The 27,770-nt window shown below is 47.7% G+C and overlaps 1 protein-coding gene across 5 annotated transcripts in view; it reads left to right on the top strand.

The window, feature by feature from the left end:
* The window catches only part of EML1 (EMAP like 1), a 151,136-nt gene that overhangs the window by 92,063 nt on the left and 31,303 nt on the right, over nucleotides 1-27,770 (top strand). For 2 of the 5 annotated variants that reach the window (XM_063948361.1, XM_063948365.1), the window contains exons 4-13: nucleotides 1,371-1,421; nucleotides 4,012-4,146; nucleotides 10,845-10,873; nucleotides 13,390-13,416; nucleotides 18,589-18,718; nucleotides 19,671-19,820; nucleotides 23,742-23,811; nucleotides 25,375-25,485; nucleotides 26,311-26,406; nucleotides 27,433-27,567. In XM_063948361.1, the coding sequence (XP_063804431.1) occupies nucleotides 1,371-1,421; nucleotides 4,012-4,146; nucleotides 10,845-10,873; nucleotides 13,390-13,416; nucleotides 18,589-18,718; nucleotides 19,671-19,820; nucleotides 23,742-23,811; nucleotides 25,375-25,485; nucleotides 26,311-26,406; nucleotides 27,433-27,567 (934 nt within the window). The remainder of the gene's footprint in view (nucleotides 1-1,370; nucleotides 1,422-4,011; nucleotides 4,147-10,844; nucleotides 10,874-13,389; nucleotides 13,417-18,588; nucleotides 18,719-19,670; nucleotides 19,821-23,741; nucleotides 23,812-25,374; nucleotides 25,486-26,310; nucleotides 26,407-27,432; nucleotides 27,568-27,770) is intronic. The other 3 variants (XM_063948362.1, XM_063948363.1, XM_063948364.1) reach the window with 3 other exon arrangements.

The following is a 27,770-nucleotide window of genomic DNA, read 5'->3' as shown; positions in this document are numbered from 1 at the left end:
GTAATTCAGATCTGATCGCTGGGCAGATAGTCGCCGCCCATAGGGGGAATATATTTTCGCTGTGCAAGTGTGCGATCGCATGTGTAGCAGAGCTGCACAAACAGATTTTGTACAGTCTCTGCGCAGCCCAGGACTTACTCAGCCGCTGCGATTACTTCAGGTTGTTCGGGGCCGGATTTGACGTCGGACACCCGCCCCTGCAAACGCTTGAGCCCGCCTGCGTTTTTCCAAACACTCCCTGAAAACTGTCAGTTGCCACCCGCAAACGTCCTCTTCCTGTCAATCTCCTTGTGAACGCCCGCGTGAATGGATCCTTCGCACAAACCCGTCGCTGACCGGCGATCCGCTTTGCAGCTGTATGTCGCGCCTGCGCATTGTGGTTCATGCGCAGTTCGGATCTTATCACCCGCTGTGCGTAAACGCAGAGCAACGATCAGATCTGAATTACCCCCATTATCCTCTCTGTAAGAGTGAGATGTGATTGTTTCCTCCGGAAGGAAAAGGAGAAGCGCCAAACTCAGACATGCACAAAATCCGAATTTTAGGCTAGGCCAAATATTAAATCCTAGTACAGAAGTCATCTGACTTCATATTAAACTTTAAGGTGGATTGCAAATAAATCTTAATTGTTACTCTAGTCTGGCCTGTTCTTAACCAAAGTATGTATTTCTGAATATCTATCTATCTATCTATCTATCTATCTATCTATCTATCTATCTATCTATCTATCTATCTATCTATCTATCTATCTATCTATCTATCTATCTATCTCTGTAATGTAAAAAAAATTTCATTTGGCACTTTTACCTATGGCTATAGTTTTTAGTTCCATCATAAATGCTGAATACATAAATGGGACCCCACTAATTTGTAGTCATGGGAGCGTCACCACTATAACGATCTCTCTATGGCGGTGATAATCCCGCCTTCAGACAGACCTTCCAGACCAGCGATTATGGGCCTAAATCAGAGTTGATCGCAGCAGCAAATTTGTAAGCAGTTGGGCAAAACCATGTGCACTGCAGGTGGAACAGATGTAACATGTGCAGAGAGAGTTAGATTTGGGTGGGTTATTTTGTTTCTGTGCGGGGTAAATACCGGCTGCTTTATTTTTACACTGCAATTTAGATTTCAGTTTGAACACACCACACCCAAATCTAACTCTCTCTGCACATGTTATATCTGCCCCACCTGCAGTGCACATGGTTTTGCCCAACTGCTATCAAATTTGCTGCTGCGATCAGGTCTGAATGACCCTCTATATCCGCTGTATGTGCCTCTCTCTGTGTGTTCCTTGTCTCCCTTGTACCTGCTGCACTGTTGTATCACTCATTACACTCTGCTTCCTCCCTGCATCGTTCTGGCTGTAGCAAGTCTATGCGTCTCTTCAATACATGTAAATTAACTAAAGCCACCGGAAGGTAAATGGTTTCTCTTTTTACTATATTGTTTTAAATTATTATTCTTTTTTCCTGTAGACATTCTGAATGGATAGTTCTTAGAAGCCAGTTACTTTGTTGCATTGTACAATTTTAGAAATTAATTAAGAGATTTAGTTTCCATAAAGTTGTAACATTTTGTCCGTTTTCCTCATTTTGGAAAAATACCATCGTCACTGGAACATAACCGCGGTTCAGGTGAAAGCTGCCGCCGCGGGGTGTTCTGTGGGGTGATAGGTGATTTCTAATCCCAGCCCTCTCCAAAATACAGTAAGAAGCATCGCCCAGTAGCGGCAGAGGGTCACCTACAGACAGAAGGGCCTCACATCTTTGTGAACGAATTGGCCTCTTGAATATTCGTTTAGCTCTCAGTATATTCCCCACCCACTCGTCTCTAGGTGACAGGTAAACTCGCGGCTGAGTTATATATACATAGTTAATTTAGAAAATGCTGCGGGCCAGATTATCATGGAATGCCGATCTTGCCGATTCTATGATTCCTTTTTGCGCCTGCACTTGTGCGAAAACCCGAAAAACTTTTTACGGTGTACACACAAAGGCGCTGTTGCAATTCAGACGCGCGGTATCAAATGTCTCGGAAAAGCGCTGGCGTAAATACACCTGCCATGGTGGCATCTAAAGACGCATCCTAATGCTATGACAGTGTATACGGATACTGACAGCGATCGTCTCAGTCCTGGCACATTTATACGTGCGGATGTACGCCGTGGAAGGGCTGTATAGCAGCTTTCCCGTAAAGTCTCAGATGGATGAACCCCAACAGCCACTTCTCAATCAAGAACTTAGGGGGTAATTCAGAGTTGATTGCAGCAGTAAATTTGTTAGCAGTTGGGCAAAACCATGTGCACTGCAGGGGGGGGGGGAGATAGATGTAACATGTGCAGAGAGTGTTAGATTTGGGTGGGATGTGTTCAAACTGAAATCTGAATTGCAGTGTAAAAATAAAGCAGCCATTATTTACCCTGCACAGAAACAATATAACACACCCAAATCTAACTCTCTCTGCACATATTACATCTGCCCCACCTGCAGTGCACATGGTTTTGCCCAACTGCTAACAAATTTGCTGCTGCGATCAACTCTAAATTACCCCCTTAGTCTTTCCTGAATGACGTTTATTGAGTCTCATTAAAACATAGCAGGTTTGTGTCAGTATTGCACAATGCGCCTGATTCATATGTGGCGGTTCTTGCTGTTGATATCTCTTGCCGTACGCAATTTTGACTATACGCTAATATGGACTGAAACTAACCTGAGCATAGGGACGCCTACTACTGTCGCATCACTTCCGCCCAATAGCGTATAATTCCTGTAACATCGGTACCATCGTCGCATATCGGCTCATGTGGCAGAGTCTGAGCGCCTCTGTAGACGCGCAGGCTGAGCTCCTCTCCCGGGACGCAGAGGGCTCTCCAGTAGCAAGTAAGATCGCAACTGCTAATCTATGCACGCCCAGAAAACGCCATCTGAAAGGTCATGACGCGCCTGCGTTTACCTGACCACTCCCCGTTACCACCCCCAAACGCTGTCTTCCCATCACTCACTTTGCGACAAATTCCTTGGTGCTACCACAATCGCAATTCACTCACTGCACAGGTGCACTGCGGCTCAGATGCATGCGCAATAAGGAAACATTGACTGATTTGTGTACAATAGTTGCTCTGTGACTGCGTCTGAATCATACCCTACGTGACGCCATTTTCTTAAACCCCTATTTACTACTTGTAAACCTTCCTTACTCTTACCGAGCGTCTCGCCATCACGGCCTGAATGTTAAATAGTTTGTCTGTCTGTTTCATTGGGGCATTTTCATTTGTAGAAGATTCAATAGGTTACTTTCCTTATGCTTAGGCAGTTAGAACCCCATTCAGAGGGGTAAGGGTGGGGCACTGTGCCTTATGAAGGACATTGAAAGACATAGGTGGTCATTCCGAGTTGTTCGCTCGCTAGCAGTTTTTAGCAGCCGTGCAAACGCTATGCCGCCGCCCACTGGGAGTGTATTTTAGCTTAGCAGAAGTGCAAACGAAAGGATCGCAGAGCGGCTACAAAAAAAAAGTGTGCAGTTTCAGAGTAGCTCCAGACCTACTCAGCGCTTGCGATCACTTCAGACTATTCAGTTCCTGTTTTGACGTCATGAACACTCCCTGCGTTCGCCCAGCCACGCCTGCGTTTTTCCTGGCACGCCTGTGTTTTTTCGAACACTCCCTGAAAACGGTTAGTTGACACCCAGAAACGCCCACTTAATGTCAATCATTCTGCGGCCAGCAGTGCGACTGAAAAGTTTCGCTAGACCTTGTGTAAAAAACCATCGGCCGTTGTGAAAGTACGTCGCGCATGCACATTGCGCCGCATACACATGCGCAGAAGTGCCGCTTTTTTCCCTGAATGCTGCGCTGCGACCGAAAACAGCTAGCGAACAACTCTGAATGACCCCCATAGTGCTGACGTACCGCCTTTCTAATGTCTGCAGAACATTTCGCCTTTTAGTTATACATACATAAATACCCTTCCTCATTAACCTTCATGTGAATGATGTCATCTTTGTCTCTAGCAACGTCAAACGAACCAACTCTACAGAACGCATCTCTCCGGGCGGCCGAAGGGAAATCGGCGGTGATGCCAAAAGCAGTCGGAACCGCGCTGGATCCACCAGCAGCACTTCCAGTGGAAAGAAGAACAGCGAGAGGTAGGAATCACAGTAATCCGTCTCCATGTCCTCTGCCAGCGCGGCACAAACATTCCTGCAGAATGCGTATTGCATGCTGTCATTTTGGGGGCAGAACCAATTATTCCAGATCAACCAATCAATCCGCCTGTAACCAGGAACTCGTGATGTCACTTCCTGGTGAAGTAATGGGTTGTATTCTCAGTATTTGTTCCTCCAACAAAATGTCTGCCACCACCATGTGTCAGCGCCTTTAAATGTTGGCTCATTACCGTGATCTGAGAAGACTCCACATCCAGTATCCGAAGGGGCCAACTGATGTACAGTAACAGTCCATTGTGCACATCACCTAGTACGGTACAGATAGCGCCCTACCTGATTCGTACACTTAATTAAATGGCTTTCACATTGTTATTTTGGTATTGCTATTAGTGCAGTCTCCAAGGAAACCGGTTATTAATTTAGTGTATTAGAGCCCGCCTTTACTTCAGGTATATGTTGGCTTGTAAATGTAATATCTGATTTGTGTCTTGTGCTGTCATTCTAGTTCTTATTGTCCTTTGACTTGTATATAACCTGTGAGATGTTTAGTACAAGTTCTTTTGGTCACAGCCTTTCTGATACTGGTATATACAGTATGCTGCTGGTTGTGCTGCATTCTAAAGGAGAATACAGAGTATTTATAGTCTGGAATGTGATCTCTCCTCTCAGTGCACATTCCTCTCCATGTGTTTATGTTCCAGCTCTTACAGAACTGTATGTGTGTGCGGGACCTCTTCCTTATCACTGGCAGTGTCATGTAATCAGGAAGTGGGCTGTGCGCCTGGTAAGGGCTTCCCATTGTGCATGTCACACGGCATGATGGGTGGGGAGGCCCATGAAAAAAACAGCTAAACAAATGAGCTAACAGTTACTTGTATATATGGGATCGGAATGATATACCACTCGTCGGGATGCCGGCGGTCAGATGACCGGTGCCGACACTGAAGATCCCAATGTAGTAGGGGTTTAGTATTTTTACCCCCTACTCTGACCTCCCGGGGGGTGGCTGGTAGGGCTGACCCTCGGAGGGTGGCGGCTAGGGCTAGCACCCCCTCGTGCCTAACCCTAACCCACCCTTGTGCCTAACCCTAAACTCCCCCGGGCACTAACCCTAAAGGCCCCCATACACAGGTCCGATTTGAACTGTTTTCATCCGAATCTGACAGATCGGGCTGATATATCGGATGAAAACAGGCCAAATCGGATGTGTTCGACATCCGATCCGATGCGCGTTCCCGTGCGCATCAGATCGGAGCCTTGAGATTATATGTGCATCACCTATGACCTATCAGAATCGGATGCATTGGTGACACATCGCGGGTGCTTTTTAGCACCCGCGATGTATTGCATCTGATCAGGGCCGTAGGTGTGTGCCAGCGGGCCGCACTGCTGGCACACATCTATAGTCTGCAGAGTGGGGAAACGCCGGGCAGGAGAACCACTCTCCCTGCTTTTGTGACCCCCCCAAATCCTCCTCCACCGGAGAGAGAGGCTGCGGTAGCGGCAGGAGGCAGCAGATTTCAAAAGTCCTAATCAAATGAATGGGCAGCCGCTGATGTCCGCTTATTGGCTGAGAGAGCTCTCTCAGCCAATCAGCGGCCGCCCATTCATTTGAATAGGAGTTTTGAAATCTGCCTCTTGCCGCTACCGCAGCCTGTTCCTCGCCGGTAGCTCCCCGGGAGTCCTTTTACATGCGATAAATGGCATGCGATTTATCGCATGTAAAAAATGATACATCAGGTGCCAAATCATATGAAGCCCTGCCGGGGAACTTCAAAGGAAATCTGGTCAGACTTATCCTTTAGACAAGTCGGACCTGTGTACGAGGGCCATAATAGTGATCCCGATACTTACCTTTGGGATGACAGCTGACGGTCTTCTGGCGCCAGTTTCCCGAGTGGTGATGGGATTCCAGCAGCAGTCACAGGACCGCCGGCATACCGTATATATGTATATACAATATATATGGGTCTACGTGCTAACCCTTGGAGAGAGATAATATGGACAGAGATACTAAGTACCAGCCAATCAGCTACTAACTGTCATTTTACAGGTGGTGTTTGAAAAACGACAGTCAGGAGATGGTTGACTGATAAATTCTAGGGTATTCAATGATCCGCAAATTCGCTGCAATATTTTGCCCGAAAATTTTCGACCTATTTAATTCCAAACGGGTTTCACGTGAAAATTCTTGCAGTGAAAAGTGCAGGTGAAAATGGGGAAATCAGCCTGTACCCCAAAAAATGCTAAACTAATATAGGAGAACAGAAAAGAAGTGGATTAGAGATCACATTAGAGAGTTTTTGGGGACTTAAATTGTGTGAAATGGCTGTTATATGCATTTTTAAAAATGCAAAAAAATGATAGAAAGCAAGTTGTTGTTTTTTGAGCAAAATAAATGCTCTCATTAAATTTGGGGTACATGAAAATGGGTATAAGTATATATTTGGGTCTTTTTAGGGTACTTTAAAAAAAAAAGTCGAAACAGACCGATTACTCCCATCTGCAAGCCTAAAAACACCTGTCCCACTCATAAAGCACCCCAATATACCTGTCCCATACCTTGAACCCCAATTTCCATCACTTTGTACTTTTTCACCCCAAAAATTACGTAATTATTGGCCAATTAAAAATAATTAAAAGCCTCAACGTGCCTAATTAGTCATTAAGGGGGGTGTCCCAGGAGTTCTGTACCATGGCCCTCATTCCAAGTTGTTCGCTCGTTAGCTGCTTTTAGCAGCATTGCACACGCTAAGCCGCCGCCCTCTGGGAGTGAATCTTAGCTTAGCAGAATTGCGAACGAAAGATTAGCAGAATTGCGAATAGAAATTTCTTAGCAGTTTCTGAGTAGCTCCAGACTTACTCCTACACTGCGATCAGTTCAGTCCTTTTCGTTCCTGATTTGACGTCACAAACACACCCAGCGTTCGCCCAGACACTCCCCCGTTTCTTCAGACACTCCCGCGTTTTTCCCTGAAACGCCAGCGTTTTTCCGCACACTCCCACAAAACGGCCAGTTTCCGCCCAGAAACACCCACTTCCTGTCAATCACACTACGATCAGCAGAACGATGAAAAAACCTTGTTACGCCGTGAGTAAAATACCAAACTTTTGTGCAAATTTACTTGGCGCAGGCGCACTGCGAACATTGCGCATGCGCAGTTTGCGACTAATCGCTCCGTAGCGAAAAAAAATAACGAGCGAACAACTCGGAATGAGGGCCCATATCCAAACATTTTTACCTTAAAATAGTGACTTTTCCCAACTTTTCACTTGCTCAGAGTAGGTGAAGTGAAATTAGTGAAAAAACTATCACCGATAAATTTTCCCGGAAAATTGAATAGGCTGTAATTGCGTTTCGCGGGAAAAGTCCGTTATCGCTGCTAATTGAATATCCCCCATTATCTCCGTCCGCTTTATCTCTCTCCTCTCTCCAAGGCTTAGTACATAGACCCCATAATCTATTATACAAGTGAAACTCAGAAAATTAGAATATGGTGCAAAAGTTCATTTATTTCAGTAATTCAACTTAAAAGGTGAAACTAATATATTATATAGACTCATTACATGCAAAGTGAGATATTTCAAGCCTTTATTTGTTATAATTTTGATGATTGTGGCTTACAGTTTAAGAAAACCCCAAATAAAAAATCTCAGAAAATTAGAATATTACAAGGGGGCGGGGGGGGGGGGGGGGATTACTCCACCTGTCCGTTACCTCAACTGCTCTCTCGCTTTCCCCTCGTCACATGTATGGGGGGGAGGGGCAGCCTAACCCTGACCCTCCTCCCACCGCAGCCTATCCCTAACCCTCCTCCCACCACAGCGTATCCCTGACCCTCCCCCTACCCATAGCCTGACCCTGACCCCTCCCCCCCCACTGCAGCCTATCCCTAACCCGCCTCCCACCACTCTAGCCTAACCCTGACCCTCCCCTCCTGCAGCCTAACCCTGACCCTCCCCTCCTGCAGCCTAACCCTGACCCTCCCCTCCTGCAGCCTAACCCTGACCCTCCCCCACCGCAGCCTAACCCTTACCCTCCCCCCACCGCAGCCTAACCCTTACCCTCCCCCCACCGCAGCCTAACCCTGACCCTCCCCCCACCGCAGCCTTACTCTATTCCCCCCCCCCCCACAGCCTAACCCTTACCCTCCCCTACCGCAGCCTAACCCTTACCCTCCCCCACCGCAGCCTAACCCTTACCCTCCCCCACCGCAGCCTAACCCTTACCCTCCCCCACCGCAGCCTAACCCTTACCCTCCTCCCACCACAGCCTATCCCTGACCCTCCCCCTACCCATAGCCTGACCCCTATCCGTTTGATAGATAGACAGTGTCTAGTTAGACAGTCAATAGATGGACACCATATGTTAGACAGACATTAGGTCGACAGGGTTAATAGATCGACATGAAAAGGTTGACAGGTCAAAAGGTCGACACGGTCAAAAGGCCGGAAATGGAAATGGTCAACATAAAAAAAGATAGACAAATGTTTTTTTGTTTTTTTTTATGTAACATGTTTTTGAACTATTTCATACTTTCTCTATCCATGTCGGCATAGAGTTGGTTATAAACCTTGTGGCGAGCGCAGCGAGCCACCGTGCCCCGCGAGGGGATGCCTTTCTACAATTGGGGGTCCCAGATGACAAAACTATCCACACAAACCACAAATATGCAAAAAACATGGTGTCTACCTTTTTAATGTCGACCATTTTCATGTCGACCTTTTGATCCTGTCGACCTTTTGAACATGTCGACCTTTTGACCCTGTCGACCTAATGTCTGTCTAACATATGGTGTCTATCTATTGACTGTCTAACTAGACACTATCTATCTTTCATACCGGAACCACCCTGACCCCTCCCCCCACTGCAGCCTAACCCTAACCCCCCTCCCACCACTGCAGCCTAACCATGATCCTCCCCTCCTGCAGCCTAACCCTTACCCTCCCCCACCGCAGCCTAACCCTTACCCTCCCTCCACCGCAGCCTTACTCTATTTCCCCCCCCGCAGCCTAACCCTCCCCTCCTACAGCCTAACCCTTACCCTCCCCTACCGCAGCCTAACCCTTACCCTCCTTCACCGCAGCCTAACCCTTACCCTCCTTCACCGCAGCCTAACCCTGACCCTCCCCCACCGCAGCCTAACCCTTACCCTCCCCCCCACCGCAGCCTTAATCTCCCCTCCTGCAGCCTAACCCTAACCCTCGCCCCACCGAAGCTTAACCATTATCCTCCCCTCCCGCAGCCTAACCCTTACCCTCTCCCCACCTCAGCCTAACCCTGACCCTCCCCCACCGCAGCTTAACCCTGATCCTCCCCCCACCGCAGCCTTACTCTATTCCTCCCCCCGCAGCCTAACCCTCCCCTCACCGCAGCCTAACCCTCGCCCCACCGCAGCCTAACCCTCCCCTCACCGCAGCCTAACCCTCGCCCCACCACAGCTTAACCATTATCCTCCCCTCCCGCAGCCTAACCCTGACCCTCCCCCCACCGTAGCCTTAAGGTGTGTACACACGGTAAAATCTTTTCTTCCGATTCTGACTATATAGTCAGAATCGGAAGAAAAGATAGTGCAGATCGCAAGGTGACAGTCACCTTGCGATCCCGATCCGATGCGCGGCCCCGCGCGGTCGGCATCGGCCGAAAAAATAGGCTGTGCAGGCAAGTCAATCCTGACTATCTCTATAGAAGAGATAGTCAGGATTGACACAGCCAAAATCGCACAGAACCAGGATCGCAAGCACACTCATTATGTGCTTGCGATACTGGCTAAGTGCCGACCCGGCCCCCCGTCGCACAGTGAGAATCGGATAAGTCCGAATCTCACCGTGTGTACACGGCCTTACTCTATTTCTGCACCCGCAGCCTAACCCTCCCCTTCCTGCAGCCTAACCCTGACTCTCCCCTCTTGCAGCCTATTCCTAACCCTCCCCTCCTGCAGCCTATTCCTAACCCTCCCCTCCTGCAGCCTATTCCTAACCCTCCCCTCCTGCAGCCTATTCCTAACCCTCCCCTCCTGCAGCCTAACCCTGACCCTCCCCTCCTGCAGCCTATTCCTAACCCTCCCCTCCTGCAGCCTAACCCTGACCCTCCCCTCCTGCAGCCTATTCCTAACCCTCCCCTCCTGCAGCCTAACCCTAACCCTCCCCTCCAGCCTATTCCTAACCCTCCCCTCCTGCAGCCTAACCCTAACTCTCCCAGGCATACGTACATTTGGGATTCCGGTGTTGACATTCTCACAAGTGTCTGAATTCCGGTGCCTGTCTTGTGACTGCTGGCATCCTGTCCGTCCCATTGGCAGTGCCACCCTTGATACACCACAAATACTAAATACACCACCTTATTATACCATGCAGCGGTAAAGTCCTGTGTGGCTTCCTGCAGTAAATGTAGAGATTTGTGGTTGGTCAGTCAGTGGTTGCGATGGATGCTCCACGTGCCTTGTTATGTGCCATAGGCTCCTTGTGTCTGTTGCAGCTCTGCCAGGTACAGTATATAGCGGCTGCCATCCCATGCTCACACCACGAAGAGGGTGTAACGTGTACATGTCTGTAAATAGAAGTGTTATTATTCTATCCTAGTGTTGTTTCCATTGTATCCATGTTTGTCTGATTTAATGCATTTAAATAATTTAAACAATTCCTTCCCCCCCCCCCCCCCCTTTACTGTTTTCCAGCAAACCCAAGGAACCAATGTTCAGCACTGGTGAGTCCTTATCTAGTCCACCGTAAGGTTTAATGAATGATTGGGCCACAGAGCACACATGCTGTAAGTGATATTGCCACGTTCTAGATCAGTCTGATGTAAGCTACAGTATATGTGATGTCTTCTTTGTCTGTAGGAGGGTGTTGTACTTCCATTGCAGGGCACATGGCAGGCGGGTGTGGTATGTAAGGTCAACAGGAAGTAGGTCGGGTCGACCACTATTGGTCGACAGGGATGCTAGGTCGACAGGGTCTTTAGGCCAACATGTTCTAGGTCGACAAATCAAAAGGTCGACATGAGTTTTTGATGGGTTTTTGTTGGTGTCTTTTCCTCCGTACAGTGACCGGGAACCCAAATTAGTGCACCGTGTCCCCTCGCATGGCTCGCACTTCGGGTTACCGTTCCAACTTGTAGTCCACGTGGATCGTAAAGTATGAAAAAGGTCAAAAAAAGGAAAAAAAATTTAAAAATTTATGTCGACCTAGAACATGTGGACCTAGAAACCCTGTCGACCTACTTACTGTCGACCAAAACATTGTCAACCTACTTACTGTCGACCTAAAGATCAGATCCCGTAGCAGGCGTTGTGCAGGTATGCATTTGCAGAGCTAACACATTGGGGGTCATTCAGATCTTATCCCAGCTGTGCGTTTTTTTGCACAGCGAGCGATCAGATCCGAACTACACATGCGTATGCACCGCACCGCAACGGGATTCTGCGTAGGATCCATTCGCACGGGTGTTCGCAAGGAGATTGACAGGAAGAGGGCGTTTGTGGGTGGCATCTGACCGTTTTCAGGGAGTGGTTGGAAAAACACAGGCGTGTCCAAGCGTTTTGAAGGGAGGGTGTCTGACGTCAAATCCGGTCCCGGACAGGCTGATGTGATCGCAGCGGCTGAGTAAGTCCTGGGCTGCGCAGAGACTGCATTAAATCAATTTGTACAGCTCTGCTACACATCACATGCGTTCACATACTTGCAAAGCGAAAAAACACTCCCCCTGTAGGCGGCGACTATCTGATCGCAGGGCTGCAAAAATCGCTGCCCAGCAATCAGATCTGAATGACCCCCGTTGCTGTGCTACCAAGTCTACTTAAGTTAATCAAATAAATCTGGTTCGGAATTTGGGCGATCGCAGCACACGCGCAGTCTACCGATAATCGCTCACTTGCGTGAACATCGGCCATAGCTTGCAGATGTGAAATAAGCCCCTTTGTCAGCGAGGATTCCTGCAGACTGCGTCAGATGCTGATGTGCAGTTATGAGGGGGCACTAACTTTGTGCAAACAGAGGAAGGAACCAAGGGGGTTATTCAGGTGAGCTGAGACCATCAGTGCAAAGTACCGATCCGTTGTGCGCGTTCGCAAATGGGTCCTGTGGCATAGGACGCAGGCCGGCATTGGACATTGACAGTCGGATGCTGTTTCGGGGGTCGCGCTTTGGAAAAACGGAGGCGCGTTGCCACCGTTTAGAGGGTGGAAAGAGGACGAGGATCTCCATCGTAGGTCTTAGATTTCCTGGCCTCTGCGTCGGGGGGTCATATGCCGCCTTATGCTGATCTGATGCTGCGTCCTAGGATGCAGCCCGGACCACTAGTGCAGCATGTAACAGACGCTCCTGCTGCATATACATACACCGCTACAGTGATAGCAAATCCCACCACACCTGAATGACCCCCCCAAGTGCAGTGGTGTGCCTATTACATACTGTGCTTTTTTTTTTTTTTTTAAACCATCTTTTTTTGCGCAGCCCCCCCGGAATGTTAAGAACCTTTATCAGAATATTTCCTGACAATAACGGTCTTTTTTCATTGTAAATCGCAGGGACATGAGCTCCAATTAGAGCCTGTCCCAGCAATTCGGATACTATGTGCCCTTCCCCTGCTGAGCAGCATGCCGGTGATGCCCTTCCCCTGCTGAGCAGCATGCCGGGGGATGCCCTTCCCCTGCTGATCAGCATGCCGGGGATGCCCTTTCCCTGCTGATCAGCATGCCGGGGATGCCCTTCCCCTGCTGAGCAGCATGCCGGTGATGCCCTTCCCCTGCTGAGCAGCATGCCGGGGGATGCCCTTCCCCTGCTGAGCAGCATGCCGGAAGATGCCCTTCCCCTGCTGAGCAGCATGCCGGGGGATGCCCTTCCCCTGCTGAGCAGCATGCCGGGAGATGCCCTGCCCCTGATGACGAGCATGCCGGGAGATGCCCTTCCCCTGATGAGCATCATGCCGGGGGATGCCCTTCCCCTGCTGAGCAGCATGCCGGGAGATGCCCTTCCCCTGATGACCAGCATAACCCATTCTGCATAAAGATACTGAAGCACACACCGGGGGCTAATCAGACTAAACTGTATATAGGATGTTCTCCTTTCTTACACCAGCTCAGTGTATTTTGTGTCATTGACTCCTTGAGGGAGAGAGGGGAGGAGATGGAAGTGGTGTCGCCATCGTCAGTAGGTGACTCTACCCGTGCGCCATAAACACATCTTTACCCAGATTTCTCTTTCTGTCTCTGTAATCACAAGGGAAGCGGCGGGTGACGCACTGCAAAGGTAGGATTGTGATGTTAGGCCTGACTGGCCCTCTGAGTAGCAGCGCCAAGGTACTAGGGCGTCCCTGTTATCACTAGTCAGTGACACGGTAATGCTTAATGTGGTGATGGCAATATGGCTTCCAGTCCTGAGGAAGATACTATTACATGCTGTACCCATATATCAGTAATCGCAGTCACAGACCGGTGTAACAGACCTGTGTAACCTTGGCCAGCGAGAGGAGGAGTCTGTCTGTAGTGTTCCCGCACCTAGTGGTAGACGGCTGTGCCGTGTGGTAGCTGCCTCTAGTGTTTGCTTCTCCTGACTCCATTTACAGCGCTGTATATGTGTTTTGCTGGTTTATTTGCACAGTTTGGTTTAATAATTCTTATGCAGGTGGGCACAGAGCACGGCATTTCATCTTGCATAGCATTTCTACTTTCCAATGGCTCCTGTAAAGCAAACTCCAGCCTAACTGTAGCAAGTGAACCTCTTATCGGCTTTATCCAATGAGAAGCTGCAGATTTCTGAAGATGTTTTGGGTAGAAACAAATTTATTGGATATATTCTGTAAGATTTGGAAATATTACTTTCCATACAGGGCAAGTAAGCCGATACAGCGGCATTCCTGTATTGCAATATTCTGTTCAGTTGGCGCCCTCTACTGGATTGTAGGGGACAAAACCTCGTAATATAACAGACCTTTTAACAAAGATGAAATGCTGTTTGTGGCCTTTTAGTGTTTGTGTATGTATATATTTATATAAATTAAATATTTTTAATTTACTGATGTGCACAATTAGTCTATTTAGTGACCATGACAATCAGGTGTGCCTTTTCACCGTCTTATCCTTTAATATTATACTTATGCACAAATAGCATCATTTTAAAACTCGAAGCAAGAGGCATTTTTTTCCTGTATGTTGAGGTGATTTAGGCTGTGCTGCTGCACAACTGCGAGTGCTGACTGTGTGGCCGTGATGTTGTGTAACAATCGCTGTCAGTACCTTGGATAGTAGCGAATTACACTCTTCCGCATCACTCTCGCCTTGTGCCCTAGTAAGTATAGCAAAGACCACTGGTTATCCTCCAAGCAAGGTATCTGGATGATAACCTGATGGGTTTTAGTACGAGGGGTACACGTTGTACCTGTTACACGGAATGCTACTTTCTCTTTTTGGTGCCGTTACTAAAGAGCTTTATAGATGCCTTTTCATTGGCTTATTTTCTTTCAAGTTCCGTGTTTTCTTTATGGTATATCATCCACTTGTGACCTGAAAGGAGGAGTCCTAAGAACGCTCACATGCTTATTACATGCATTACGCTCACCCTGTATGGGCTGATGCGGTGTTGGGCGTATTTTCCTCAAGAGTGCAGTGAAATAATCTAGTCTCTCATATACGAAGGAGCTGATTCTGAGTCTGCCTCATCGCTGTTTTACGTACGCAAATAGCGAGTTTTAGCATACAGCACATGTGAATGTCATTATATTTACGTATCTCCAGCCTTTTCGGATAGATCATGGCTGGACCTCTCTTTGCGTGAAATTTGCGTTTCGGGCGGTGGGAACGGTTCTTGTGGAAGTGTCCTGGGCATTTAGCTAAACGTTAGTGCTATCCTGAGTCCTGCGTACGGGGAAGGGAGGCCTGGGACTCTCAAGACCTGTGTAGCCTCACATATTTACTTTTTTTTAATGTCAAAATGGACACCTTTAAATTGGAATGTTGGAATGTCTATGAGGGCCTATTGAATTCTTATTTGTCTCATTGAGGCCAACAATGGGGATCATTCCGAGTTGTTCGCTCGTTGCCGATTTTCGCAACTGAGCGATTAAGGCAAAAATGCGCATGGTACGCAGCGCGCATGCGCTAAGTATTTTAGCACAAAACTTAGTAGATTTACTCACGTCCGAACGAAGAATTTTCATCGTTGAAGTGATCGGAGTTTGATTGACAGGAAGTGGGTGTTTCTGGGCGGAAACTGGACGTTTTCTGGGAGTGTGCGGAAAAACGCAGGCGTGCCAGGATAAAACGCGGGAGTGTCTGGAGAAACGGGGGAGTGGCTCGCCGAACGCAGGGCGTGTTTGACGTCAAACCAGGAACGAAACGGGCTGAGCTGATCGCAGTGTAGGAGTAAGTCTCGAGCTACTCAGAAACTGCTAAGAATTTTCTATTCGCAATTCTCCTAATCTTTCGTTCGCTATTCTGCTAAACTAAGATTCACTCCCAGAGGGCGGCGGCCTAGCGTGTGCAATGCTGCTAAAATCTGCTAGCGAGCGAACAACTCGGAATGAGGGCCAATGTGTCTATCAAAAGCTACCCAGGGCAGTGAAAGCGCATTATTGCTCTACAGGACCCCTGCTCTGTTCTACAGGGCACCTGACCTATTTTGTAGCTATACAGGGACCGTGCCCTGTTCTAAAGAGCCTTGGAGGGGGAGGGGGGATGTTGACGGAAAACGCGTGGAACCGTCAGCTGATATATGTAGCGGAAAAAGGCAAATGTCTTTCCTCCCTTTTAATTGAATTGCCATTTTGCTTACCAAGAAATATATGAAGAAGTTGTTCATTGCATACTGCTATATTTTTGTAAATATCCATCCCTCACCCCTAGCCCTGTGAGGCGAATAAATTGATAAACTGCCCGTTTACTGGCAGATATTTCACCTCATTCCTCTATTCTCACATCATATGGTTACACAGCAGTAGAGCACAACATTTCTGTTACCCACAGCTGTGAATAATCTCACCATGGTAGCTCCCACCTGTCATGGCCACATACACCAACAGATTTCCGCTGTGACCAGCTGTAGATGCTGTTATTCTGGCTGAAGCGCCATCAGACGCCACCATCAATCCTCACCTTCTATGCTAGGTGCAGCGTCTTTGCCGGAGTACGGCCTCAGTGTGAGCTATTAAGCGTCCGAGTACGCAGCCACTTGACACCATAAGATGAAGCATCTCCGTGCGCCTGTTTAGCCACCTCCTAGTCACTGCCCAGAAATTCCCAGCACTTTTCCAGAGTATCTCTGGGACTGTGCGTGTCATTTGCAACAGCGCCTCCGTGTGTACACTCCGTGTAATGCATGCACCGTAGGAGTTGTTTTTTTTTTTTTTTAAAGCGACACTCGCACATGTGCAATAGCAATAAATCTCCGAACTACATGAACATCAGCATTGACTCAGAATCAGGCCCAGCCGTGTACGTTCTACCTCCATTCAGGGCTCCAGTGACTTTTTCTGATGAAGCATAGAAAGCAGTGAAAGTTAGTGGTCCGATGAAAAGCAGGTTACAGATGGGACAGAATGGAAAGACCCCAGCAGTACACTCGGAAAGCAGTTTTAACAGTAAACTTCTCCCCCTGTGCTAGCGCCCGTGCCCCCCAAAACAAATCACTCCTGTAAACGAGCCACTTATTCAGCTGGTGGCAGTTGTCTCCACACTAGTAACTCGCACGCTTACACCTGTGAGGTTATGGTGGCCAGGACACACTATACGTATTGTATATAAAGTGCACTGATCACCTACCGGCAGCCGAACCATCTACCAGTGATGTCACACATTCCTAGTGCACTGATAGGAGGAATATTGGTTCCTGCTCCGCTTTGTGGAGGCGATGGTTTACGCTTTAAGAATTTGCCTTAACGAGACGTAGGAACGACCCCACACAAAATGCCTTCGTCATCCGTTGAGCTCTTCATGACTGTGGGGTCTATTCATGAAGCAGTGAAAAGTGAGGAGAAGTTGAGCCTGTGGAGAAATTGAACATGGCAACCAATCAGCATTGCAGTAACATTTATAATTTACATACTATACAATTGTACGGAGCAGCTGATTGGTTGCCATGGGCAACTTCTCCACAGGCTCACTTCTCCACTCTTTTCATGGATAGACCCCTGTATCTTACACAGCGAATGGGATATTGATTCAATTAACGTGTACCTTGTGCCCTCCCGTCTTCTGTCTTTGTCCGCTGTGTTATTTAGTGACTGTGCAGGTCTTGATGGCTTCGCAGCTGTTCGACGCCTGTAAGAACGATGCCGAGTCAGTTGATCACCCCACGCAGCCGCCGGCTCTCGGTCCCGAATGTGGAACGTTGTCCTTCAACGCCCCCAAGAACACGTCCTTGCCACTGACTAAAAGTCCCAGTCTGACCAATGTGACCTTCCCCAGATCTCCCAGCTTCAAAAGCTCCCGGTCCTCCAGCAGCTATTTCCAGCTCTGCTACTGACCATCACAGCGTGGCAGTGTTACAATGAGACGTCCAGTGGCCGATATCGCTGCTGTATGCTCCTGACGACGCAGAGCGTAATGCGGATTTGCAGCGGTGATGTGCAGTCTCTGTCATTTTGGTTGCTGGATTACAGCTCTTCCATAACCAACAGCTAACTTCAATTTAATAGAAAATAAATTGATGCTAGTGAGGGGTTGTGGGACAGCTGTCCACAGGCGTATGGAAGCGTACATTGTGCAACTTTTTTTGAGTGAACACAGCCATTTTCATATTTATGGAATGATGACGGCCCGGACAAGCTGCTAAGTACCAGCATATGCTGGCAAGCATTCTGGGGCTTGTAGTGTCACAATGCCTGGTGACTCGCAGGTTGCCCAGGCCTGCCCATTCCCAGCAGAATGATGAAATTAAGAACATCACCGTTCGTGTTTGGTCTTATTGGTTGATGGCCTGATAACTCCGTCCTCTTAACCTAAATGGACCTTCAGTACCAGCTTTGTACCCCTAGGACTTTGTAAGTGTGCATTGGTTGACTGCTTAATTTAAGCATTTATTTCATGGCGACAGCCGGTCCCTTTGGGAAGAGTTGTAGTCCAGGAACCGCTTCTATGCCAGAGCTTGTTTATCCGGCTGTATTGGTCCTCTTTGTATTTTTCTAGACTATTTTTGTACGTTTGTGTTGTACTAAATCTAGGTTCTGTAATCATGTGTGACTATTTACTTTGTACGTGCATGTTGCTAATTTTATTAAACTTTTACTAAACTTATTTAAGTGGTCTTGTGGGTTTTTTTTTTCTTTTTCTTTTCCGCTTGCTAAACAATATCCCAATGGTTTACCCCCTGATTTTAGGCTGCGTTTGTTATCGATGACACAAACCGCGTACAGCATGGCGGTATAAGAGGACGGCCATTTTTGTGCTAGACATCATTTCTGTCATTGCTTTGGCTTTTATTTTCTAGAGGAAGGTTATGTAAAAATGTTTCTACGAGGGCGTCCGGTCACCATGCACCTACCCAAAGATCAAGTGGAGTCCTACAACTTGGAGGCGAAGGCGGAACTTCCAGCCAAAAAACTTAAACTGGAATGGGTGTATCCTTTAATAAGCGTTACAACGGTACATGACTACATTCACGTTTCAGCTGGGCAGATTTATCTCCTCCTTGTGTCTTATAGCCTATAGAGAGGGCAGCTGAGGCTTAGGGTCACCGTGCGGCAGGCGTGATGTGTTGTGCAGCCACCTTTTGACCATGTCATCTTATCGCATGTAGACCATATATGGTTGACCTATGGACTGTTTAACTAGACAGTGTCTATCCATTGACTGGAACCTGGAAGGAACTTGGGTGGAGATTAATGTAGTTGTCAAATGTAGATATTCCACAAGAAACAAGGACCCGGCGCTACTGAATATGAAATGCGGTGAAGGGAAGAACAATCCCACGTAGTCTCAGAGGATTACTGCCTTATCGCTCTTAGACAAACACTTACAGAATATTTCTGTCCTGCACGTAAAGGTTTTTTTTCATCAATGCAACTTCAATCGTTCATCAGTAAAATCCCCCTATGCCTCACGTTCGGGTATCTTTCTCTTTCTCCCCTTCGTTTTGACCTCAGGTGAGTAGTTTCCCTGAAATAGGTACAGCAGGCAGTTATCCACAGATAGGGTTTTTAATATGTAAAAGAATCGCATAAGTACATAAAACAATTCACTCCATACGCTTCACAAGAAACTGGGTGTTGGTGGCTGATGGAATCATGCAACCCTCACAAAAACCGGCTGCAGTTAGGTAAGTGTGTGATATCTGAGCACACTCGAATCACCGATATCCCTGAATCTTGGAAAATGGCTGCTGGACGGCTTAAACGCGTTTCAGGGAGCCCTCTCCCCTTTGTCAAGAAGACTTCTTGACAAAGGGGAGAGGGCTCCCTGAAACGCGTTGAAGTTCTAGCCGAATGTTATGCAACTGAAAATATGTGGTTTCCCAGTGTTCTGTATTTGATCAACTTCCGCCAAATTGTTCCTCCTTTACCGCTCCTTCAGCTATGGCTACCGAGGCCGCGACTGCCGCATGAACCTGTACCTTCTACCTACCGGGGAAACGGTTTATTTTATAGCTTCTGTTGTCGTCTTATATAATGTGGAAGAACAGCTGCAAAGACATTACACTGGCCACAATGATGACGTCAAGTGGTGAGTCCTCATTTACAACAGTCTCCTTACCAGATCTGCGCAGAACATCTACTAGGTTCTCATCATGTATTCCGCCCTCAGGGGAATCCGGGCACTAAGTTATGTACATTGTAAGGGTTACATATTTGCATCCATGTGGTCTGAGGGCTAATTCAGACCTGATCGAAGCAGCAAATTTGTTAGCTAATGGGCAAAACCATGTGCACTGCAGGTGGGGCAGATGTAACGTGCAGAGAGAGTTGGATTTGGGTGGAGTGTGTTCAAACTGAAATCTAAATTGCAGTGTAAAAATAAAGCAGCCCGTATTTACCCTGCACAGAAACAATATAACCCACCCCAATCTAGCTCTCTCTGCACATGTTACATCTGCCCCACCTGCAGTGCTCATAGTTTTGCCCATTAGCTAACAAATTTGCTGCTGCGATCTGGTCTGAATTAGGCCCTGAGTCCGGTGGGGAGGGCTGAGTCACCAGGTGGTGTCACTATTCAGTAGCTGCAGAGAGACGGCTGAATGACAGTGTTCTTCCTGCTCCGTGTTACTATCAGCAGTGAGCGAGGGATGGTCCCATCCTGCGGTAGCTTTATAAAGGAGACCGCCGCATAATTGCTGAAGCCTTTGTGGCATCGTAGTGCTTTATCCACTTCCCATATTCCTGTACAGTGCTAAATATCCCAGAACAGAACGGATATTCCTTTCCTGCTGTTGGCAGGGAATGCACACTGCAAGGCTCTGCTCTTCCGACAGAACCGCTGCAGACGTCCTCCCCCACTCAGTAGTGATACGTACAGTGGGGGTCATTCCGAGTTGATCGCTTGCTAGCTATTTTTTGCAGTGCTGCGATCAGATAGTTGCCTCCTATAGGGGAGTGTGTTTTTTGCTTTGCAAGTGTGCGATCGCATGTGCAGCCGAGCGCTACAAAAAAGTTTTTTGTGCAGTTTGAGTAGCTCAGAACTTACTCAGACGCTGCAATCACTTCAGACTGTTCAGTTCCTGTTTTGATGTCACAAACACGCCCTGCGTTCGCCCAGCCACGCCTGCGTTTTTCCTGACACGCCTGCGTTTTTTTGAACACTCCCTGAAACCGGTCAGTTGCCTCCCAGAAACGCCCTCTTCATGTCAATCACTCTGCGGCCAGCAGTGCGACTGAAAAGCTTCACTAGACCTTGTGTAAAACTACATCGTTCGTTGTAATAGTACGTCGCGAGTGCGCATTGCGCCGCATGCGCAGAAGTGCCGATTTTTTTGCCTCATCGCTGCACAGCGAACGATTGAAGCTAGCGATCAACTCGGAATGACCACCAGAAGCCGCATACCATGGTCCGTATCTAAATGTGATTCTATGGCAGTGTACTGACAGTGTATGTGTGTGCAACATCCCAGCAGCTCCGCCTACGTATGCAGCAGCCGTTGAAAGCATCAGCAGGTACACCTGCCTTAGGAAGCTGCAGATGTGGCGGGGGTACTTTTCCATGCATACACCCAGCTGCCACACAGACACCCATTTCCTGTATAGCAAAAACTGACAGTGTTCTCCCGAGGATCAATTTAATGGGCGATCCACCCTGCTCTGTTTTACAGGCCACCCAGCAATATCCTGCCCCAATCTACTGATGGGCAATATCAGAATCACGTTGCACTTAAGTTACTGGCTCAGGCACAGTTTCAGAGGTCCCTTCCCCATATTTATAAGGCAGGGTGCAGTGTAAACGGGGGGAACGTTGCAGAGTGGGTAGATGGGGAGGGCAGGCGTGCACCGTGGGGTTAATTCTTGAGCGCGAATCAAAGAAAGTAAGTAACTTTTTGTATCTGGAACAAACCACATTGCAATGCAAGGGGGTCAGATACATGTTTGATTTTTTATTCTTGTTGCATGCAGAGTAAATACCGGCTGCTTTTGCATGTAGTCCACACATGTTGCGCAGCTTTATTCTTACACAGCAATTTGGATCTGAGTTAGGATTAGGACACGCCCCTCCCACATCTAACTCGCTCTGCACATGTTACATCTGCCCCCATCTGCAGCGCAGCATGGTGTTACCCAGGTGCACAGTTACTGGCTCTTTTTTGCTTTATCCCAAATACCCTAAATGTGTATAACCTTACCCCCAAGTGCAGCCTGATGTGTGCCGTCCACCTGCCTACAGGAGGGCCCGAACATTACACTTTATGCCTGAAAGTGACCTCAACACGGATCCACCACTTACCCCAAAATGGGTCAACTAAGTCCATAATGCCCCTCAGTCCAGCACTTGCTGCAGTGCACCCCCTACTGGTGCTTATAAGTTCATACTACCTGTGGAAGATGGAGGGGTGAGGCATTCTGTTACATATATACCTGCGGGTACCACAGGTAGGGAAATGCTGGATTAGTAGGGAGAGATGTATCCAGCAGTGAAAGAAGTGGACAAGTGAGAAGTTTCCAATAGCTCTTTATAAGCTTCAACCTATTACTTTATAGCATACTCACCAACATTACAATTTTGGACGTTGGTGGGGGGCGGGGCTGGACAAGTTGCACGGTTAGGCCCTACCCCCTCATAGTAAAATGCCTTGATTTATGGAGAGTTAATGAGGGGGGCGGGGCTGAATTGACACGATTACCATAGAATTGTCATTAAGCCCCACCCCTCCTGGTGGACTGCGGATTTAAGGTATTTATCTCCCCATTCTGCCCAGTTCGCTAGGAAGTGGGCTGGATGCAGGAGGGATGACCACTCTTCCAGGGGTGCCGGAGGGGACTATACAAAAAAGCTGGTGTCTCCCGCAGGTTCTCGGAGAGTAAACAAGTATGCTTCATAGAATGTTCCGGATAAGTGTTATCTCAAAGCTGATGCTTTCCGTGGGCTGCTTCACTGTTTTCCCTGCGTGATACATCTCCTCCTAGATCACAGAAGTGCATAGAAATTCCATCCTAACATCATACCTACTGTATGTCCTAAATATAAAACCATTTAGGTTGGAGGAATAATAATAATAATAATAATTATTATTATTATTAATATTAATAACTTTTATTGTGGTGGCTTTAACCAAGAATAAACTATATATCTCTATGGTAACAAGTTCTCGCTGATGCTGGTCGCACTGTGAGTCATTATATGTCTGTCTCTCACCTACCTGTGTCATTACTCCAGTCATCCTATGTCTGCCCTCACCTACCTGTGTCATTACCCCAGTCATCCTATGTCTGCCCCCACCTACCTGTGTCATTACGCCAGACATCCTATGTCTGCCCCCACCTACCTGTGTCATTACGCCAGTCATCCTACGTCTCCCCCCACCTACCCGTGTCATTACCCCAGTCATCCTATGTCTGCCCCCACCTACCTGTGTCATTACTCCAGTCATCCTACGTCTGCCCCCCACCTACCTGTGTCATTACGCCAGTCACCCTACGTCTCCCCCCACCTACCCGTGTCATTACTCCAGTCATACTACGTCTGCCCCCCCACCTACCTGTGTCATTACGCCAGACATCCTACGTCTCCCCCCACCTACCCGTGTCATTACTCCAGTCATACTACGTCTGCCCCCCACCTACCTGTGTCATTACTCCAGTCATCCTACGTCTGCCCCCCACCTACCTGTGTCATTACGCCAGTCACCCTACGTCTCCCCCCACCTACCCGTGTCATTACTCCAGTCATACTACGTCTGCCCCCCACCTACCTGTGTCATTACTCCAGTCATCCTACGTCTGCCCCCCACCTACCTGTGTCATTACGCCAGTCACCCTACGTCTCCCCCCACCTACCCGTGTCATTACACCAGTCATCCTACGTCTGCCCACCACCTACCTGTGTCATTACTCCAGTCATCCTACGTCTGCCCACCACCTACCTGTGTCATTATACAGCCCCTTTGCAGCGTGTGTTCTTATTAATAGCCTTGTGTGGTCTTCCTATGTTTTTCTCTTGCAGCCTCGCCATCCATCCTGATAAAATTACCATTGCAACAGGCCAGGTTGCAGGTACTTCTAAGGATGGAAAAGTAAGTGCCCCCTAGCTATTACAAAGCTTACGTGTGTTTGTATCACACTACAGAACATCCTTCCCTTCTTGTAGAAAAAAGGAGCGTTGCATTACAGTGTACCTGTCTCTTATACACAGTGGAGGCATTCTTATTCAGTGCCTCATACCTCATTGATAAAAACCATTCTTTACACCATATTTGAAGCGCCAGGGAACGTAATTGTCACAGAAAGCTGTTTGAGATTTGTTATTATTCCATAAATGAATCCTCCCCAGAAATGCGACCACATAGCAACCCAAATGTCAATGTGACCTAGCAATCTATTACAGCAGGGGGGCCGGGGTTCACCTGCCCTGCGTCTGTCTACTTCAGTGAAATCGGGCTGTGAATAAGTCAGAGCTTCTCTTATTTATGTTCCTTTTGGGTATTTTCATTCTTCTCTTACGGTCTGATGGTGGAATTCCCACGGGTGTTGTATGAAGGTGGATTAGGGGGAGAGTGCTGTCACATTGTCACTAGGGGTATAGAAGATTGCAGACAAAGGAAAACAAGAACTAGATTTGTAGTTACAGAAATCCGTGCGACAGATGTTTTACACGCGGCTTTAGTAAAGCATCAAAGTCAAAGCAGCCTGCGCTAGTGCGCTTCCAGCGGTCACATGTGTGATGGTAGAAGGGGCGGTCTGGTAAACGGAACTGTGTGGTCACACATACAGATATACACATGGGACGCACACACCTACACACATACATTTGCACACATGGGACACACACACGTACAGCTATACACATGGGACACACACACCTACACACATACAGATATAACATGGGACACACACACGTACAGCTATACACATGGGACACACACACCTACACACATACAGATATAACATGGGACGCACACACCTACACACATACATTTGCACACATGGGACACACACACGTACAGCTATACACATGGGACACACACACCTACACACATACAGCTATACACATGGGACACACACACCTACACACATACATTTGCACACATGGGACACACACACGTACTGATATACACATGGGACACACACACCTACACACATACAGATATAACATGGGACACACACACCTACACACGTACTGATATACACATGGGACACACACACCTACACACATACAGATATAACATGGGACACACACACCTACACACGTACAGCTATACACATGGGACACACACACCTACAGATATAACATGGGACACACACACCTAAACACGTACAGCTATACACATGGGACACACACACCTACACACATACAGCTATACACATGGGACACACACACCTACACACATACAGATATAACATGGGACACACACACCTAAACACGTACAGCTATACACATGGGACACACACACTTACACACATACAGATATAACATGGGACACACACACCTACACACATACAGATATAACATGGGACACACACACCTACACACATACAGTTGCACACATGGGCCGCACACACACACTCCTGGAACACACAAGGACACCGGTGCCTGCTCAGGGATTGATGTGTTGTGTTACCCTTCCATTATTTTCCAGCAATTACCGCCACACGTCCGTGTTTGGGATTCTGTGACGCTCAACACATTACATGTCATCGGCATGGGATTCTTTGACCGAGCTGTCACGTGTGTTGCTTTCTCCAAGTCTGTAAGTAATAGAGAATACTAGTAATTGTGGGGAACGCACGTGCATTTATATTATTACACTTTACACAGTTTACGCCAACTCCCAATCGTACCTCAGTGTCACCGTTACATAGCGTATCCAGGTCCCAGATCCACGCTATTCTCTTAGGCAACCAGCGATCCAACTGCAAAAATTACTAATATGGTGTGGGCCCTTCCTGCACCGTATTAAATGCGAACGCCTTTGCCTGCCAATCAGGAAGAGGCGCTTGGGGGCGGCAACGCTCCGTTTCCTGGGCGGAAACAGTGTTGCGGGCGGCGTCATGGAAACGGGAGCATGGCAGCGCGAATGTGGGGAGGGGGGCGTGACTGGGACGGCTGCGTGACATCACACACAGCCACTCTGATCACCAAAATGTCGGTGGACCTCCTGTGGTCGCAGTGAGGCTGCGCCGGCTGGAGGCTTCCTTATTTTCTGCGACCACGCTGAAATTGCGGTCGCAGCGGTGAGGCGGCAGCTAGCATGCGGGGTGGCCCCCAGAATACGAACAGAAGGATTGCAAATTCTGCTAAAAAGCAATCCCTACTGAATGGGGTCTTTAGTGTCCTCGTTTTCCAGCCTGAGCCTCTTCCCCGCCCTCTGTAACCTCCCGCCTGTGCCCACGCCTGAGGTTCCCTGTATTCCTAAACAATAAACAAGTGATCATGTACAAAGTGTAGATAATATTTCTCCAGTTACTGTAAACTAGGGCCGGGGCAGGGGGGAAATCTAACATCTGCCCAGGAATATTCTGCTTCCGGTGATAAAACTTTCCTCCAAGTCATCCGTTATTTTCTGCGCTTTCAGAACGGAGGAGGAAACCTGTGCTCTGTGGATGACTCCAACGACCACGTGCTCTCCGTCTGGGACTGGCAGAAGGAAGAGAAGCTGGCAGACGTTAAGGTCATTTATTTATCATTTATTTAGCACACACTTCTTCTTATTAATGGTCTGCATATATACGAGACATCGGTGTTCTCTCTGCATCGTTCTTCTATGGGGTGAGATAATGGTGATGGTGTCCTTCCAACGTAGTGTGACTTACTAATGCACGCAGGTTCCGCTATCCACGGCCTGTCTCCCTACTATGTGTCTGTGTATTTATACATGTAAGCTAATGGTCTGATGGATTCTGCTGTACTGTAAGACCGTCTCTGTGCAGCACTTAGATAAATCGTCCAGCACATTAAGCGTCGTTACTGTTTCCTATTGTTTCCCTACATCAGAGGTGGGATGTAATGAAGACTGCGTACAGCGGCCGTGCGGGATGCCGGCCGAACTCTGTATTTATTTTTTTAAAGGGGCAATTATTTATAATAATAAACCATGCTTGTCAAAGAAGGATCACATACAAAGAAGAATATGGGGATCAGCTGCAGATTGCACTTACGGGCATGCCCAATACGTATGGCATTCAGTTTTGATCACATGATTCTCAGGCATCGCAGTTGCCCCGTGGCCAGGTATTGGGCAATGTTATACCAGCTGGATGTTATTATTGGTGTGAGCAGCTGAATGCTGACCATAAGACGATGATGGCTGGAGAATGGACATCTCCTTACACCCCAGTAGTGGGGCAGGGAAAGGTGTGGGTGCAGTGCTTGCCTTTAGCGTCACGTGGCAGCGTTATCCCGTCCTGCGAGATGAGGATTATGCAGCTCCCTGCAGGGTATGCAGTCAAGTTGCCGGCAGTCAGGATACCGACGCCAGGATTCCAACCGCTGACATTGCCGACAGACGAAATAACGGCTAACAGGTGCTTTTCCCACTCGCAGCGAACCCGTAAGGAGACTCTTTGTGTTTGTCCCGTTGTCGGTATACTGCCGACGTTATCCCGATCGTCTGTAGATCCTACTGATCCCCTGCAGTCTTGGCTGTTGTGTCCCAGTGAAGCAGTTTGTTTTCTGATGGTTGTAATTTACTTTCCAGTGTTCCAATGAAGCTGTATTTGTGGCCGACTTCCACCCCACAGATACAAACACTATAGTCACGTGCGGGAAATCGCATCTTTATTTCTGGACCTTAGAAGGAAATTCTTTGATTAAGAAGCAAGGATTATTTGAGGTACAGTAACCTTATTATTAATACACACATGTATATTATTATGACACGTGTATATTTTATTATGACACGCATATATTATTATTACACGTGTATATTATTAGTATTACACATGTATATTATTATTATTATTATTATTACACATGTATATTATTATTATTACACATGTATATTATTATTATTATTATTATTACACAAGTATATTA

Source organism: Pseudophryne corroboree, chromosome 12, assembly GCF_028390025.1.
Source record: "Pseudophryne corroboree isolate aPseCor3 chromosome 12, aPseCor3.hap2, whole genome shotgun sequence".
Classification (NCBI taxonomy): Eukaryota; Metazoa; Chordata; class Amphibia; order Anura; family Myobatrachidae; genus Pseudophryne; species Pseudophryne corroboree.
Note: the sequence above shows the minus strand (reverse complement) of the source record. Positions and strands in the feature narration are given on the sequence as shown.